This window comes from Oncorhynchus tshawytscha, linkage group LG31 (genome assembly GCF_018296145.1).
Source record: "Oncorhynchus tshawytscha isolate Ot180627B linkage group LG31, Otsh_v2.0, whole genome shotgun sequence".
Lineage (NCBI taxonomy): Eukaryota > Metazoa > Chordata > Actinopteri > Salmoniformes > Salmonidae > Oncorhynchus > Oncorhynchus tshawytscha.
In genome coordinates, this window is record NC_056459.1 from 6,782,484 (window position 1) to 6,801,804 (window position 19,321).

The 19,321-nt window shown below is 40.6% G+C and overlaps 1 protein-coding gene across 2 annotated transcripts; it reads right to left on the minus strand.

The window, feature by feature from the left end:
- Nucleotides 1-2,567: 2,567 nt before the first annotated feature.
- Nucleotides 2,568-8,117, minus strand: LOC112229869 (zinc finger protein 706). Of its 2 annotated transcripts, none has more exons than XR_002950225.2 (4): nucleotides 8,032-8,117; nucleotides 6,480-6,621; nucleotides 4,206-4,371; nucleotides 2,568-4,104 (listed from the first exon to the last, which is right to left on the minus strand). XR_002950225.2 is itself a non-coding variant. In XM_024395981.2 (4 exons), the coding sequence occupies exons 2-3, from the start codon at nucleotides 6,612-6,614 to the stop codon at nucleotides 4,276-4,278; spliced, it is 231 nt and encodes a 76-aa protein (XP_024251749.1). In that variant the 5' UTR covers nucleotides 6,615-6,621; nucleotides 8,032-8,117; the 3' UTR covers nucleotides 2,568-4,104; nucleotides 4,244-4,275. The 2 variants fall into 2 exon arrangements, 1 of the variants encoding a protein (XP_024251749.1); XM_024395981.2 differs by having other exon boundaries at nucleotides 4,244-4,371.
- Between the last annotated feature and the right edge of the window lie 11,204 nt (nucleotides 8,118-19,321).

A 19,321-nucleotide genomic window follows, 5' to 3' on the forward strand; every position in this document is an offset into this window, starting at 1 on the left:
TTGGAACTCTATGGTTACCATTAGAATCCTATACAATTCCTGGTCATCATTCTAATTCCATTGACCCTATTTTGTCACCAGAGGCTTTCCTATGTTGTGTGTGTATAATATAAAACTTAAAGACCAAATATTTTTTTTAAGTCACTGGGTAGGTCAATGGCCCATTGAAATGTTTTAGCTTGTTTCATGGAGGTTGTTATTGTTGAACTTCTGAAAGTCTAGGTTTTGGTTCAGTGGGCTATAAAGTCTTGTAGAGCACAGACAACCCGGGATAAAACATATTGACCACATTCAGACAAGGGGGGCGAAACCACATCCCACTGAGGTAGGAGAGCACTGAAGCATCTGCATAATAATAATCCATACCTCTTTTATAAACAGGATATTATCATTGATTATATCAAAGTGTATGTATGAATAAATCTGATTTACCTTTTTTTCATGGCAGGTTCACCTTTTGAAGCCAGATGAGGTTCCCAAAGCGTGCTGCACACCCACCAAGCTCAGTCCCATCTCTGTACTCTTCTACGACGACAACAACAATGTGATCATTAAGAAGCATCGCAACATGGTGGTCAAGACCTGTGGATGCCTGTAACATCTGTGGTGGCCCATCTATTCTACATAATTTTAATAAACTTCACTACCATTGATCCAAAAGATACAAACACGGTTGATAGCAATAATCTGGCAATATGCGGATAAATAGTATGTATCTACAGTGAACATAAATATAAACTCAACATGCAACAATTTCAACGATTTTACTGAGTTATAGTTCATATAAGGAAATCAGTCAATTAAAATATGTTCTTTAGGCCCTAATCTATGGATTTCACATGACTGGGAATACAGATGTGCATCTGTTGGTAACAGATACCTTTTTAAATGAAGATAGGAGCGTGGATCAGAAACCAGTCAGTATCTGGTGTGACCACCATTTGCCTCATGCAGCGGGACACATTTCATTTAATATATATGTATATATATATATATATATATATATATATATATTTTAATATAACCTTAACCTATATAACCTATAACCTATAACCTATAACCTATAACCTATTTAACTAGGCAAGTCAGTTAAGAACAGATTCTTATTTACAATGACTGCCTACCCCGGAGGACGCTGGGCCAATTGTGCCCCTCCCTATGGGACTCCCAATCACGGCCGGGTGTGATGTAATTAATCAATCAAATGTATTTATAAAGCCCTTCTTACATCAGCTGATGTCACAAAGTGTTGTACAGAAACCAGCCTAAAACCCCAAACAGCAAGCAATGCAGGTGTAGAAGCACAGTGGCTAGGAAAAACTCGCTAGAAAGGCCAGAACCTAGGAAGAAACCTAGAGAGGTACCACGGTATGAGGGGTAGCCAGTCCTCTTCTGGCAGTGCCGGGTGGAAATTATTGGCCAAGATGTTCTAATGTTCATAGATTACCAGCAGGGTCAAATAACAATAATAATGTAGCTTGGATTTGAACCAGTAACACCTCTTGCACGACTGACACAGTACCTTAGACCGCTGCGCCACTAGTACCTTAGACCGCTGCGCCACTCGGGAGCCCACATCACCTTAGCATACAGTTGATCAGGCTGTTGATTGATGCCTGTGGAATGTTGTCCCACTCCTTTTCGATATTTTTTTTAAGTTGCTGGATTTTGTCAGGAACTGGAACATGCTGTCCTGCACGTTGATCCAGAGCATGCCAAACATGCTTTTGAGTATGCAGGACATGGAAGAATGTTGATATTTTCAGCTTCCGGGAATTGTGTACAGATCCTTGCAACATGGGACCACGCATTATCATCCTGAAATATGAGTTGTTGGTGGCGGATGAATGATACAATGGGCCTCAGGATCTCGTCACGGTTTCTCTGTGCATTCATTTCGAATTGCCATCGATAAAATGCAATTGTGTTCGTTGTCCATAGTTTATTTCCCCATACCATAACCCCACCGCCACCATGGGGCACTCTGTTCACAATGTTGACATCAGCAAACCGGTTGCCCACGCAATGCAGGATTCATCCGTGAAGAGCACACTTCTTCAGTGTGCCAGTGTCCATCAAAGGTGAGCATTTGTCCACTGAAGTCAGGTCAAGACCCTGGTGAGTACGACGAACACGCAGATGAGCTTCCCTGTGATGGTTTCTTCTGACAAATTCTTCAGTTGTGCAATCCCAGTTTCATCAGCTATCGGGGTGTCTGATCTCAGATGATCCTGCATGTTAAGAAGCTGGATGTGGAGGTCCTGAGCTGTCATGATTAAAATTGGTCTGCACTTGGGACACACTACCAAATTCTCTATGACATTGGTAGAGAAATTACTACTCCAGCAACAGCTCTGGTAGACATTCCACCAGTCAGCATGCTCCATCAAAATTTGAAAAAAAACTGAGTGTGTTGTGTGGCAAAACTGGCCATTTTAAGGTGGCCTGTTATTGTCCCCAGCACAAGGTGCACTTGTCTAATGATCATGCTGTTTAATCAGTTTATTGAAATGCCCCACCTATCAGGTGGATGGATTATTTTGGCAAAGAAGAAATGCTCACTAACATGGATGTAAACTTGTGTAAATTTATGAAAATTTGAGAAATAAACTTTTTGTACATATGGAACTTTTCTGGGATCTTTTATTTCAGTTCATGAAACATGGGACCAACACTTTATATGTGGTGTTTACATTTTTGTTCAGTATAATATATTGACTTTGAGTATGAGAATGGTATATGAATAACACACATTACATCTTTCATAACGACGGATCTTCACATTCGACTTGTAACCATACTTCACTCTTAAACTATTCAAATCTACAGTAATTCAGATAATTACATCACCCTTTGTCATATTCGATGTATCCAATCAAAGCTGTGAAGTACTGTGACATGTGCAACGCTACATTTCTACCCTTTTGATGGCTGTTGTCTTGTTGAACCATGAATTTCTCATTGTCTCTTTTAGATGTACTACACATGGTTCAATTAAAACTCTAAATATATGGACCATAAGTGCGTGACAAATTACTACACATTTTTTAAACATTTCTTTAATTATACTTTGAACAAGTACAAGTTAGTAGCAATGGCAAATGTCATTCCTATTTGTTTGCAGATTTTCTATGTACAGAGGATCCAATACACAGGAATGTGTCATTGTCAATATATTTATGGAGGACTGTGTACTGCTATATTTGTAATAAAACAAGTAGAATATATATTGCAGAGGTTGATTTGATGCAGAAGTGATAGGAAATGCCAGTGAACACAGACCTCCAGAAACTCCAACCCCTGTTCAGCTACATAGCATTCCAGTATATTAGAAATACATTTGAAAATACTTGTAAGTATACATTTGTCTGGTATCAGTATAGAAGGAATGGCGTTTAACTTGCATTTGGAAGTAACACATTTTCTGCTAGAATTACAAGGCATAAATATTCTCTCACACACAAAACGTATTCACTGCTTTCCTTCAGAATGGATCAAATAGGCAGAGGAATGATTTCATATATATTGCTACATTTCTTGGAAATGGTCAAATGCAAAATACAACTGTTACAACGTGGACCAGGTAACTATCCACAGTGATTTTGGCACTGTTTCAACCAGGGCCTTTTACAGGCAGAACAAGACTCAGTCTTGGACAAATAACAAATCCTTTCCACTATGACACCATTCTCAAAGAAAGCAGAAATTATTTGCACAAGAGTGTATGGGAGGAGGTATAGAAAAGAGTTGTGGGTTAAAGTAAGACAGCGGTACACAACTGAGAAAAAGTTGCAAAAACAGTAACCCCCTGATACTTTTAGACATGTAACAGTCTAGATGTTACTGAATCAGGTATTAATGAAGGAAGCAGCATGGGGAAAAGGGATGTAGGTAGAGTGGGCTCATATAATTAAGATGGGTGCTTCAAAAGAGTCTGAAGTGCAGGGATGGTTGGACATATAAGATAGGGTGCTGGTGTGCTTCTGCCCCCTTTTTTAGGTCATTGTCACAAATATCCCCCACCCATGTCCAGGGGTCTCAGTATTTTGTCTCTTGACGCCATTAAGTTCCAGTTTCAGCTCTCTAATCGTGGTCATCGTGTGTCTGTGAATCACAACATGAAAGGCGATGAGTGACAACATATCCACATATTGAGTCATACAAAATACAACAACTATAGCATAAGGAAAGAGTTTGCTTCTAACATGTAAACTGGGAGTCTGAATGATGAGAGAATAGAAACCCAGCTGTAGGTCCATTGTGTGCGTTGGTCTTTTAAGCCTCAACATCATCCAGCTCTGGGGGCATTGGGGATTTGGGATGCTTGCTCTCAAAGTGCTGCTTGAACGTCTTCGGGTCCGGCATCTGCGTCTGTAAGGGTCAGGTAAGGGACGGTGGATATCAACAATTGTTGGCTGAGACCGAATTTTCAGGTGATAAACAAAGCAATAAAATGCATCAAAGTACTACCCATCACATAGGCCAGTACAATGGACTAGACACAAAGAGAAACCTAAAAGGTAGGGATGTCAAACGTTCAGGCTGCTGTACAGACGATGGAGGCTCTAGTCTAGAGCACCTGGTTAAATTGTGGTTGAGAGCATTATTTTACTCTCTAAATGGTTAAATGAGTGAGAAAGAGATGTCATTGTTGCAATAGTTTGCCAGTGGGCAACTAACTACATTACCAAAAGTATGTGGACAGCTGCTCATTGAACATCTCATTCCAGAATTATGGGCATGTGGCGTTGGCTCCCCCTGTGCTGCTATAATAGCCTCCACTCTTTTGGGAAGGCTTGCTGCGGGGACTCCCGTTCTGTGAGCTTGTGTGGCCTACCACTTAAAGGCTGAGCCGTTGTTGCTCCTAGACGTTTCCAATTCACAATAACAGCACTTATAGTTGACCGGGGCAGCTATAGCAGGGCAGAAATTTGACTGACTGACTTGTTGAAAAGGTGGTGCCATGTTGAAAGTCACTGAGATCTTCAGTAAGGCCAATGTCTGTCTTTTGCTCGATTTTATACACCTGTCAGCAACAGTCCACTAATTTGACAGGGTGTCCACATACTTTGTATATATAGTGTATACTATCATCTTAAATAGACATGTTGAAATATTTTGCCATAGTAAATTGTATATTCTGCAAATTTCCCTAATGTGGACAGTTTGTGTTAATAACCTACAAAAACCTTAATTTTCATCCCAGAAAATGTAGTGGAATTACACATCCATTTTACCTCAGATTGTTGATGCTAGTATAAAAGTGTATAGTTTTCAAGATGACATATGATTGACTGCTTAAAACAGATCAATATCTGTGGTTTTGTACCGATGATTTTGTCACACTCACTGGGTTATGCAGGACTTTAGAAATGCCACATAAATTAAAGAAATGGCAAAGAAATTTAAACGTGTTCTCTCTATAAAAGTCTATGGCCACACACCAATACATGGATTTGACAGTCAAACTGTCACGTAAATAGTGTCACAGTTGATGTCCTATGTCGCGTCGTGATTTCGTTTAAGTTAAAGATAGCTAACAAAAAAGTGGCCTGTTTCCTACCGAAATCAACACCTGACATTCCAAGATAAAAATGGAACTCCTCTACAAGTTCATCTAACCAACCGTGTATAGGTTATTCCAAGTGTGAATAGTGTTACTTCAAACAGCGCTACACCACCAACATTTAACACCCATTCTATTGATTTCAGAGTGACATTGATGGAAGTGATGAACAAAAAAAGTGTTGCATTACACTTACCGCGTTGGCGACCCACTTGAATCAAAATGCAACACTTCTAAATGTAGGCCTAGCTAGCTGTCTACTACACATTGTCCTCTAACCAGTGATGTACACATTATTCCCAGATTCCGTTTGGTTTTTGAGCTGTTAGTTTTAACAGGACGTGTAACCTCATCTCCCCCTCTCGCACAATTGATTTCAATGTGATATTGTTATGAGCGATTCACAAATAAGTGTTGCATTTGTCTTCCTGTCTTGGTCAACCCCCAAATCAAAATGAATCACAAATCTATCTGACGGTCTTCTGCAAGTTGTTCTCTAACCAGTGATGTAAGAAACCTCCAGTTTACATGTTATTTGTCACTTGTCAAAACAACAGGGTTTTTGGTGTGTGTGCCATTAATACAAAAGTACTATGATTATTATTGTTGCACATGTATGTGCAAATAGTACATTTTATGTTTAGGTCTTCAATATAACAAACGGTTTCTGCATATTGGTTATTGATTTGGACACATTGTCAACAGAAAGCAGCACCACCATCATTTTCAACTTAAGGTTCAGGACTATTTTATTGAACTCTCAACATCAATTTCTAATGGTTATGTACTTAATCAGGTAAAAACTGCTGAATGATTACAAAAACATGCTGAAGTTTATTTTGATGATATACCAGGAATCACCAAAATGAGTTTGGCCTGCCTTCTAAAGGCACATACAGTACCAACCACTAACCCGACAGACGGGACAGGTGTGGACCAGTGCTGCCTTGGCTGCAGTCTTCTGGTCTGCTGCCGCTCCCTTCTTCTTAGCAGCTGCAGCCTTGGCGTTCTTTTGCTGGGATTGAATCTTCTGTTGACCGCGAGCCATGGCCTACCTGAGAGAAACAGATATGTGTCGGAGGGCTAGGGTCAGTCTGTTATATCTGGAGTATTTCTCCTGTCTTATCCGGTGTCCTGTGTGAATTTAAGTATGCTTCTCTCTCGGAGGACCTGAGCCCTGGGACCATGCCTCAGGACTACCTGGCCTGATGACTCCTTACTGTCCCCAGTCCACCTGCTGCTCCAGTTTCAACTGTTCTGCCTGCGGCTATGGAGCCCTGACCTGTTCACCGGATGTGCTACCTTGTCCCAGACCTGCTGTTTTCAACTCTCTAGAGACAGCAGGAGCGGTAGAGTAGTCTGAATGATCGGCTATGAAAAGCCAACTGACATTTACTCCTGAGGTGCTGACCTGTTGCACCCTCGACAACCACTGTGATTATTATTATTTGACCCTGCTGGTCATCTATGAACATTTTAACATCTTGGCCATGTTCTGTAATAATCTCCACCCGGCACAGCCAGAAGAGGACTGGCCACCCCTCATACCCTGGTTCCGCTCTAGGTTCCTTTCTAGGTTCTGGCCTTTCTAGGGAGTTTTTCCTAGCCACCGTGCTTCTACATCTGCATTGCTTGCTGTTTGGGGTTTTAGGCTGGGTTTCTGTACAGCACTTTGTGACATCAGCTGATGTATTTATAAAGCCCTTCTTACATTTGATTGATTGATATAAGATGTAAGCATGCTATACTATTTAATGGCTAAAATGTTGTTAAAGTGGACATCGTTTTAACGACTTTGCACATATGAAACAGACAATCATAATCAATCAAAAACATAAAATTCCCAGTTTATGCTACCAAACCAACTTTCTAAGAGGTTTTAAACTAGGTTTATTATCGTCTGTTCTGGTAAGAATGTGATGAGCATAAAACAAGAACCACAACAGGCCATTCCAGTGCAGTGTCTAGCTGGGGTGTATTCAATAGGAAGAACTGACCTGTGTCCAATAGAAACTCGTTTTCGTTGCGAAACGTTTTGTAACTGTTTGCTACGGTGTGCACTAATGACTATACCCCGTCTTGATACTTCGCTCTTGCATTGTAGCTAGCTAGACAACTTTAGTTTAGTTGGCAAAGAGAGCTAGCTAGCTAGCAATCAAAGCCAATATCTATCTAGTAAGCTAGCCAATTAATTGGTAACAGTTGGCGTGGTTTAATGATAATTGCTAAGACCAACACGTCTGCGGCGCGAACTGAAACAAAATACAAAATGGTTAGCCAGTTCTAACAACGATGGCTAACGTTAAGTTATCAGTTAGCTAGCTAGCTAATTAGCTGACATTGCAGAACTGAATAGCTAAACCAAAACGAACATTACCCAAGTGTTTATTTGGCTATTAGTTGTACAAACCGATATTTGTGCTCTTCAATCTAATAAATCAAACGTTAATTTAGGAAAAAAATACCTTTGCGTTGCAGCGCCCTTCTTCTTCTTCTTCTTCTTCTTCGGTGAGGTTTATCGCTGGTTGGCATCCAACGTTATGGTGCATTACCGCCACCTACTGTATTGGGGTGCGGACCAGAGACGGATAAACTAAATCCTACCTGCCACCCCCGTTGCTCTTAAAAGATGTAACAAACTATTTGAGACTATATCTAATGACGTTCTTGTCAATAACCTCTTTAAACTCATTTCCTGTATCCCCTCCTCCCTCATACTAGATCTCAGCCTCTCTCTTTCCCTCTGATAAAGCCCACACTGTATCAATACATGCTCCACGGTCTCTGTTTCCTGGCAATAATCACACTTTCCTGTTGGATGCTTTCCGAATACATTTAAGGTATTATTCAACCCGCCGTGTCACAGTCTTAATCCTGTAAAAATAGCCTCCTTTCTTCTGTCCTTTCCTGCCAATCTCCCCTCCCAGAATTTCCTCTGCACTTGAAAGAAATGCCTTCCCTTAGTATCTCTATTCCACTGCTTTTGTCATCTCTGCACCATCACTGTCCAAATCAGTCTTTTTGTCTCTGCCTTGCGCATTAAAACTACAACATCAACACCTCCACTACTAATTGCTTGTTTAGCCAGTACATCAACTGCCTTGTTCCCCTTCACCCCCACATAGGCTGGGACACAAGTAAATCTTATCTGTATACCCATTTGTTTACTCCTGCCATGGGTTTGTAGTACCTCATAAAGCATGTCTTCTCTGCTACGTGAGCTAAAGGACTGGATACTCATCAACACCGCACATGAATCAGAGCAAATAACTACTATGTCTGGCTTGACTTTGTCCACCAACTGCAAGCCAACAGTATTGCCATCAGCTCCAACGTATACACATCCATATGATCTGTAATACGTTTCTGTAGTCTCTCCAACACTTCTAGATCAACTACTGGAGGTGGGAGTAGCCATGGTGGATTCACAGGGATAGCTACCTTTGGACTAAACTCCCTTCCATACAGTCCCATCTCCTTAGCCTGGGTATTACCCAACCACCCAAATCTTGTGTTCTGTCTTCACTCATGTTCCCAGCTTGCCTGAAAAATCCCTTTCGCAAGATGAGACACCACATTTCCCTGTAGGTTAACCCATTAATTCATTTCCAGCTGCTGTCTCCGTATCTGCAATGACCTATCCCCCATCTCTACCTGTAGTGCAGCCACCGGGGAGTTTCGAAACGGCCCACTACATATTATTGCCCCTGTATGACATCTAGCCTTTCCAATGAGGCCCGGGCTGCCGAACCATTCACTATGCTGCCATAGTCTATTACAAATTGGATAAATGCAAGATACATGGTCCTCAATGAGGAACGCCCAGTCCCCCACTCCTTCCCGGTCAGACAGCACATCACATTTAGCACCTTCTTACTCTTTCCCACCCCTCTCTCAATGTGTTCTGCTCAGGTCAGTCTAGTGTCAAAGTATACCTCAAGGAACCTGAAGGCCCCCACCCTCTCCAAGTTTCTCCCATATAACCTCAAGCATACCTCATCTCTCACCTTCCTCCTAGTAAAGAACACTGTCTGAGTTTTCTCTACAGAGAACATGAATCCCCACATGAATGCCCACTGCTCTACCTCATCAATTGCTTCCTGTACCATCCTGACTATGTATGGCACATTTCTTCCCCTCTTCCATAAGGCCCCATCATCTGCAAATAACGACCTCCCAATATCCGGCCGTACCCGAGAGTAAACATCATTGACTGTGTCATGACTGTCCTATGAGGATCACAATGGGTTAGATCAGCTTGGCAATGGTTGACAATAACCAGACCTCCTCTCACCGGCAGAGAGGAGGAGGAAACTGGTGTGGGGGTTTTGACACCTACACACCCTATCGTAAATGAAGGTAGAAGAAGACTCTCTCTTGTCCCCTCCAGCTTTGGCGAAAGGGATGTACTTTGTTTACAGACTGTTTCCTGCCGAAACTCTAACACGTTAAAAAAAGTGAATACTGGAACAATATTTCTAACACAAGAATGTAGGGAATGGTCGGTGGGGAGCTATGGAAAACACATGTCATATTGTTTTTAATTTTGTGATGTCATTAAAAACTGTATGGACTAAATACTGTAACTTGGAAAGTATATCCCCTTTATGTGTCAAGTTTCCTCCCAATACATTGTGCATATGATATGAACATATATGACATTATTTTTGTTAAGATAGGAATGTGATTTTAGGAGTCATAAGAGATAACTTCCAATCATATCCTTTGCACATTAAGTAGCCGTGCCCTGAGTGAGGTCAGAAGAGCGTGTCAGCCTGATGGACCCATCCTTTTTGACCAGAGTGTTTAAAAGGACTGACTAATAATGAACATTTCAGACCAGAACATTGCCGGGTTGCAGCTGTGCGTGTAAAGTGGTCTAAATCCTGAACCCTTAATAATCAACACAAGGTGTAGGCGAGGACCTAATCTCTCAGACAATCACTGTTACAGCTGATTAGCTGTCCTGAATCAAATATCTCAAACTCTTCAAACTATCCTACTACTCTTTTCAAAACGTCATAGTATGATACTCTCATCATCCCACTGGAACCATCAGCACGGCTGGCTGGCTTATCTACAAATAAGCAGCTTCAGGAGTGAATGGAACAGAGTGAACTCTGTAGTTCTGTTCAGGACCACACAACAAACAAAGGCATCCATACATAAATACATTCATGATTTCTTATTCCAAATGGGCGGCGGTTCGTGTGATTAACCATATGATTCATGTAAGAATAGTTCTGAAATGTATCGATGATTTTTTAAAATTCTCTCGCTCCTTTTCCATGTCGTGGTGTAGAAAGCCACCATATTTTAAAAGACCGCTAAGGACCTTTGTCTCATGTATTAAGTGTGTATGTTATCTTGTGATTATTTAGTTAGCTAGTAAATAAATAATTAAACCAATTTGTGTAGTACTGAATCATGAGTACGGCTGGGGTTTTTGCAGATCCAAGTAGGTTACAACTTTTTATTTAACTAAGCAAGTCATTTAAGACCAAATTCCTATTTACAATGACAGCCTTCCAAGGGCAAACAGGTGCTACCATATGGTCCTCCCAATCACAGCCAGATGTGACACAGCCTGGATTTGAACAAGGTGATGCCTCTTGCACTGAGATGCAGCGCCTTAGACCACTGCGCCACTTGGGAGCTCAACTGTCCAGAATTATGATATGATAAGAGGTTATGATTAATAAGATGACTGTTTATGGATGTAATAGATATACAGTTGAAGTTGGAAGTTTACATACACTTCGGTTGGAGTCATTAAAACTCGTTTTTCAACCTCTCCACAAATTTCTTGATAAACAAACTATAGTTTTGGCAAGTCGGTTATTAAGATATCTACTTTGCTCATGACACAAGTAATTTTTCCAACAATTGTTTACAGACAGATTATTTCACTTACAATTCACTGTATCACATTTCCAGTGGGTCAGAAGTTTACATACACTAAGTTGACTGTGCCTTTAAATAGCTTGGAAAATTCCAGAAAATTATGTCATGGCTTTAGAAGCTTCTGATAGGCCAATTGACATCATTTGAGTCAATTGGAGGTGTACCTGTGGATGTATTTCAAGGCCTAACTTCAAACTCAGTGCCTCTTTGCTTGACATCGTGGGAAAATCAAAAGAAATCAGCCAAGACCTCAGAAAAAAATTTGTAGACCTCCACAAGTCTGGTTCATCCTTGGGAGCAATTTCCAAATGCCTGAAGGTACCACGTTCATCTGTAGAACAGTAGTATGCAAGTATAAACACCATGGGAACACTCAGACTTATCGGCAGATTCAACAGCCTTGGTTTCTCAAATGATTGCCTCGCTTGGTTGACCAACTACTTCTCTGATAGAGTTCAGTGTGTCAAATAGGAGGGCCTGTTGTCCAGACCTCTGGCAGTCTCTATGGGGGTGCAAGGGGAGAGAGGGTTCAATTCTCGGGCCGACTCTCTTCTCTGTATACATCAATGATGTCGCTCTTGCTGCTGGTGATTCTCTGATATACCTCTACGCAGATGACGCCATTCTGTATACTTCTGGCCCTTCTTTGGACACTGTGTTAACTAACCTCCATACGAGCATCAATGTCATATGTAATACATATAACTCTCCTTCCGTGGCCTCCAACTGCTCTTAAATGCAAGTAAAACTAAATGCATGCTCTTCAACTGATCGCTGCCCAGCACCTGCCCACCCGTCCAGTATCACTCTGGAGGGTTCTGACTTAGAATATGTGGACAACTACAAATACCTAGGTGTCTGGTTAGACTGGTTAGACTTCCAGACTCACATTAAGCATCTCCAATGCAAAATTAAATCTAGAATCGGCTTCCTATTTCGCAAACAAAGCATCCTTCACTCATGCTGCCAAACATACCCTCGTAAAACTGACTACCCTGCCGATCCTTGACTTCGGCGATGTCATTTATAAAATAGCCTCCAACACTCTACTCAGCAAATTGGATACAGTCTATAACAGTGCCATCCGTTTTGTCACCAAAGCCCCATTTACTACAACCTGTATGCTCTTGTTGGCTGGCCCTCGCTTCATATTCATCGCCAAACCCACTGGCTCCAGGTCATCTATTTTAGTTTACCTTTATTTAACTAGGCAAGTCAGTTAAGAACAAATTCTTATTTTCAATGACATCCTAGGAACAGTGGGTTGCCTGTTCAAGGGAAGAACGACAGATTTATACCTTGTCAGCTCAGGGGTTTGAACTTGCAACCTTCCGGTTACTAGTCCAACACTCTAACTACTAGGCTACCCTGTCTGTGCTAGGTAAAGTCCCACCTTATCTCAGCTCACTGGTCACCACAGCAGCACCCACCCGTAGTATGCATTCCAGCAGGAATATTTCACTGGTCACTCCCAAAGCCAATTCCTCGTTTGGCTGCCTTTCCCTCTGTTGCCAATGAATGGAACAAATTTCAAAAATCACTGAAGCTGGAGACTCATATCTCCCTCACTAACTTTATGCACCAGCTGTCAGAGCAGCTCACAGATCACTGCACCTGTACATAGCCCATCTGTAAATAGCCCATCCAACTGCCTCATCCCCATACTGTTATTTTTTATTATTTCTTTATTGTTTTTTTGCTCCTTTGCACCCCAGTATCTCTACTTGCACATTCATCTTCTGCACATCTATCACTCCAGTGTTTAATTGCTAAATTGTCATTATTTCACCACTATGGCCTATTTATTGCCTTACCTCCCTTACCTCATTTGCACACACTGAATATAGACTTTTTCTATTGTGTTATTGACTGTACGTTTGTTTATCCCATGTGTAACTCTGTGTTGTTTGTGTCGCACTGCTTTGCTCTATCTTGCCCAGGTCGCAGTTGTAAATGAGAACTTGTTCTCAACTGGCCTACCTGGTTAAATAAAGGTGAAATATATATATTTTTTAATTTAAGGAATCAATCAAATATTACTCTGGCAACATGTCATACTCTTTTGTTCCAGACAGCATCAGATACATGGGCTTCACATACTGAGACAGAGGGGCGCCCTTGCCCTTGCTCTGATGATTTCTCCGGTGAGATCCAGCCACTTGTGATTTGACAGAAAATGATGAATACATCAATATAATTGTATATTGTATATTTATATTGTATATTTGTATATTTTGTGTTTTTTTATTGTTCAAATATTTGAGGAAGTCTGGCTTCCTTTGGCATCCATGAATACACACCACTGTCTTAGACATGCTTGGAAGAGGATATAGTTTAGGTGATGACTTGATGACTCACATTCTTAACCTTAAAGGAAAGAGGAAGCATGAGAGAGCTGTCTGTTGTGTGTGTCTGACCGTGTTTGTGTGAAAGAGAGAGTGCGTGAAAGAGAGTATATAGACCCCAATGTGTGTTTGTTAACCCTAGTTTCATGTCCACACCCCGGCTCAACTCCAAACCTAGCCCTAACCTAAATACAGTTCGGTACAGTGTAATAATGTCACGCCCTGGCCTTAGTATTCTGTGTTTTCGTTGTTATTTTGGTTAGGCCAGGGTGTGACATGGGGATTTATGTGGTTTGTTTTGTCTGGGGTTGTTTGTAGTTATGGGATTGTGGTTAGAGTAGTACTCTAACCACAAGAAGAAAACCGTTACAAATAATGAGTTATGACAATACTTGTTACACTATAATTACAGGAATAAACACAAAGTAATAGGGCACTGTGTTGTAATGTGTAAACATCCATATCGTGGAAGATTTAAAGGCACTGTTCGTGGAGTCTGCATTCACGGTAAACGCTGCATATCTTGGCTCAATTCTAAATGACCTTTACATTTAAATGCGGATCGTCCGTCATACTTCCGCGATATGGATTGAATCCAGCCCTAACTTTAACTAAAATGAAATAGTCTCAAACTCTGCCTGATGGAAGTTTGACATAAAACAAAAGAAGAAAAACATATATTTTGGGCTGATATCCACTTCTGCTTTTGGGGTTTTCTTTCAGCCGGTGTCTTTCACAGTTTCACTACTGCTAAACTAGTGCCCCAACCCCAACCCCACCTCCACCACTCCACCCCCCATCAACACTGGTACATCACAAGGTCAATGAAAGGATCCCAGAGGTCATGTTTCCGTTCACAAATATTTTCAGTGCATTTCTGCTTTCTGTTTACTTCCCCTTGTTGGTTTAAAAAAACACGTGGTTGCATAATTCCACCTCCGACACGTTCAACATAACATCTAGCTAGCTCGAATGTGATTGAATCTAGCCTTGAATCTACAAGTGTCAGGACACAGTTTAGACACAGTGTCTAAGCAATGCTGATTCCTTGGCTAGTGTGAGAATCCTAATCTTGAGAATGTAATCATGATGATCGGTGACAAAAACAAAAATGGTAGCAAAGAAAAAACACAACTTGTGTAATTACATGCACAGTAGCACCCTTCACCCCACTGCCATCAAACCCATGTTATTATTTCACTTGTTCCTCAATTCAAGACCTTTACCCTTTTGACTCATGACGAATCAAATGATTCAGACAGACAGTAGTATAGGACAACAGTGTTGGTTGAAGAATGTGATATGCGTTAGCATCTGGTCAATTTGCTTCACACACTTATTGATTTAGGCAAGTATTATCCGTTGTGTAATACATTGAAATGATAAGATCACCCAAAAAAAGATATCACAATATTTAACGTATCACCACTTACACTATTCAAAATAGTCCAAACATTTTTTCTTTGCATTGGACATTTTAACCTTTGACATATGTTACAAAAGGCAATGATGGCGAGCAATGATGATACAGGGGGAAGAGAGTCATTTTTTTAAGGGGGTAGATCAGCTTTAATATTGCATACAGATTGTGGCTTCTATCAATGTCATTGTCTGCATCATTTTCAGTCCCCAATATATATATTTTTTTATGTATACAGTACCAGTCAAAAGTTTGGACACACTTACTCATTCAAGGGTTTTCTTTATTTTTTACTATTTTCTACATTGTAGAATAATAGTGAAGACATCACAACTACGAAATAACACATATGGAATCATGTAGTAACCAGAAAAGTGTTAAACAGCTTTGCACACTCTAAGCATTATCTCATCCTGCTTCATGAGGTAGTCACCTGGAATGCATTTAAATTAAAAGGTGTGTCTTCTTAAAAGTTCATTTGTGGAATTTATTTTCTTCTTAATGCATATGAACCAATCAGTTGTGTTGTGACTAAGTAGGGGTGGTATACAGAAGATATCCCTATTTGGTAAAAGACCAAGTCCATATTATGGCAAGAACAGCTCATATAATCAAAGAGAAATGAGAGTCCATCATTACTTCAAGACATAAAGGTCAGTCAATCTGGAAAATTTCAAGAACTCTGAAAGTTTCTTCAAGTGCAGTCACAAAAAGCATCAGGCCCTATGATGAAACTGGCTCTCATGAGGACTGTCACAGGACAGGAAGACCCAGAGTTACCTCTGCTGCAGAGGATAAATTAAATAGAGTTAACTGCACCTCAGATTGCAGTCCAAATAAATGCTTCACAGAGTTCAAGTAACAGACACATCTCAACATCAACTGTTCAGAGGAGACTGTGTGAATTAGGCCTGTTTCTTGCTTGGGCCAAGAAACAAGAGCAATGGACATTAGACTGGTGGAAATCTGTACTTTGGACTGATGAGTCCAACTGTGCGATTTTTGGTTCCAGCCACCGTGTCTTTGTGAGACGCAGAGTAGGTGAACGGATGATCTCTGCATGTGTGGTTCCCACCATGAAGAATGGAGGAGGAGGAGGTCTGATGGTGTGGGGGTGTCTATGATTTATTTAGATTTCAAGACACACTTAACCAGCATGGCTACCACAGCATTCTGCAGTGACACGTCATCCCATCTGGTTTGCACTTAGTGGGACTATCATTTGTTTTTCAACAGTACAATGACCCAAAACACACCTCCAGGCTGTGTAAGGGCTATTTGACCAAGAAGGAGAGTGATGGAGTGCTGTATCAGATGACCTGGCCTCCACAATCACCCGACCTCAACCCAATTGAGATGGTTTGTGTCACGCTGGTATAATCGATCGGGAGACAGATGCAGGTATATGTAATAGAGTTTTTTATTGTACCAAAATTACAGCGTGCCATGTAAAGGCTCGGTGACGAAGACCAAACAAACACGTCTACAACACACAGGGTTGAGACCCAAACAAAAGAGCGAGGAGTACCTCTAATAATAACACAAGCGCACAATAATTATCACATGGGACGAAAACCGTAATCATCTGCGCAATCCACAATGGCACAAATGCCAAAACACACAGCACAGGTACTCACACGACCAACACACATTATAACAATAATCGACAGGACACTGGTACACTTACACAAATACTAATCACTGGGAATAGGGGCCAGGTTGGCGTAATGAAAGTTCCGGAGGGATCTGTGACAGGTTGGGATGAGTTGGACCGTAGTGACGGAAAAGCAACCAAAAAGTGCTCAGCATATAGGGGGAACTCCTTCAAAGACTGTTGGAAAAGCATTCCTCATGAAGTTGGTTGAGAGAATGCTAAGAGTATGCAAAGCTGTCATCAGGGCAAAAGGTGGGTAATTTGAAGAATCTGAATACATTTTTATTTGTTTAAAACATTTTTGGTTGCTACATGATTCCATATGTGTTAGTTTTGATGTCTTCACTATTATTCTACAATGTAGAAAATAGTACAAAGTAAAGAAAAAACATTGAATGAGTAGGTGTGTTCAAAGTTTATATTGTGTATATTAAGTGTATATTATTTTAAATATGTATATACAGTATGTATTTTTTGTACATTTTCCTTCTTTATTATTTTTCCCCTAACCCTATCACCCCTCCCATAATTGGAGTAAAGTAACGGACAACAATACTTAGGCTTCTACTTCCAGCTTATACATACTATATACATTTTATAGACATTACATTTTACATTAGTTATGTGTTGTTTTTTGGGGGGGTCCCAGCCTTCAGCTACACTCAACCCCTCCCATCTATCTCTGAAGACCATTCAGTTTTGATTTCTAGCTGCCATATATTTTTCCTCTGTGCTGTGATGTTTCACAAAATTTCTGAATCTTTCTATTCTCATAGTTTCTACAGATTGTAAATTAAAGATAATAAAAGTAATAGTATTTTAATATTATTGATCGATTGACTCTGACTTTTGAAATCACTCAGCAGTGCTATTTGCAGAGTTAGCTCCAAGTAAATCTTGCCGTTTTTTAGCCATTCCTGAACCTGCTACCTAAAACAAGCTATATATGGGCAGTACCTGTCATGACTTCCGCCGAAGTCAGTCCCTCTCCTGGTTCGGGCGGCATTCGGTGGTCGGCCTTCTAGCCATCGCCGATCCACCTTTCATTTTCCATTTGTTTTGTCTTGTCTTCCCACACATCTGGTTCCAATTCCATAATTACATGTTGTGTATTTAACCCTCTGTTTCTCCCAAGTGTATGTGCACGTTATGTCTGGCGTGCGAAGGGGTTTTGTCCCATTGTATTATATTGTTTTTGTTCACTGTGATTTTTTATTATTAAACTGTGCCGTTGTAACACAGTCTTTGCTCTCCTGCGCCTGACTTCTCTGCCGCCAGTACGCACTCCTTACAGTACCAAAACAAATTATCTAATGGTTCTGCCTCTTCTTAGCTAAATCTGTAGAGCTGGGATGGTTGTATCCCCCATATAACATTGTATTGGTTGCTAGAATTTTGCATAATAATATACATTGAAAATATCCTCCCTACTCTTTTGCGACCTGTATGGCGCAGCTGCCCATTTTTTGGTCCTTAAATGAAACTGGTATTCTTTTTCATTTATCACAATTTTCTTTAACCAATTCTGGTCTTTAATGCAGAGCTAACAGACAAGTTCCTGACCTTCTCCCCTTTCCACTTGCTTCCTCCATTTTTGTGGTAATGATGCAATCAGTTGGTTGCAATTTTGGATTAAGCAAAAATATATATATATATATTTTTGTTAACTGCATGGGTGACATAACTCCACCAGTCCTATTTATGATATCATTTGCAAAGATTATACAGTGTTTTGTACATTTGTTCCCAAAATAACGTTTTTGTTTTATCAATTAGTATATTTGATTTTAACAATAATATTTGTTCTAATATTTGTCTTTTCTGGTGGATTAATCTGAACTGTTCTGTTTGTTCCCATCCATTCATGTCCCTTCTCCTCCATTGTCCTGGGGGAGATTGCTGTTTCTCTGCATCCTGGACCTTCGGGCCTTTCATGAACGACACAGAGGACATGATGTAGCTAGCTACACAGTTTCAGACAAGACAGGAAAACAGTTCTGATTCATATTTAGATTATTTTTCAAAAGATAAATAGACTTCAGCTGAACTGTCTCTCTTACATACTTTTATTTCAGCACAAGAGTTCTGAATAAGCAGAGAGATGGAGTTTCAGAAGAGATACATTGAATAACTAGTGTGAATTGAATTGTGCGAGTGTGATGTTTGTCACTGCAAATTCATTCACCATCCTGTCTCTTTAAAATGGCAACCACAGAGCTTAAGTTAAGCTGAGCCACTGTGTTCACCACAGGATAGGCCAGTCAGACAACTGACAGACCAGTCATACTACTGAGACATGATAGAGACAGCCTAACTGTGAGGAACAATGTGGTGACTAAAAGAGAAACAAGCGACCACCACACTTCCTCAAGTCCAGCTGTCCAGATTACATCCTCTGTTTCTGACTTCCCTCTCCCTTTCTTTCTATTTTC

What these genes read in the sequence shown, in the direction of transcription:
- LOC112229869 (XM_024395981.2), bottom strand. Translation starts at nt 6,614, where the DNA reads ATGGCTCGCGGTCAACAGAAGATTCAATCCCAGCAAAAGAACGCCAAG. An exon ending in ACACCTGTCCCGTCTGTCGG is followed by an intron (nt 4,372 to 6,479) that starts GTTAGTGGTTGG and finishes TGACCCTTACAG; the next exon opens with ACGCAGATGCCGGACCCGAA.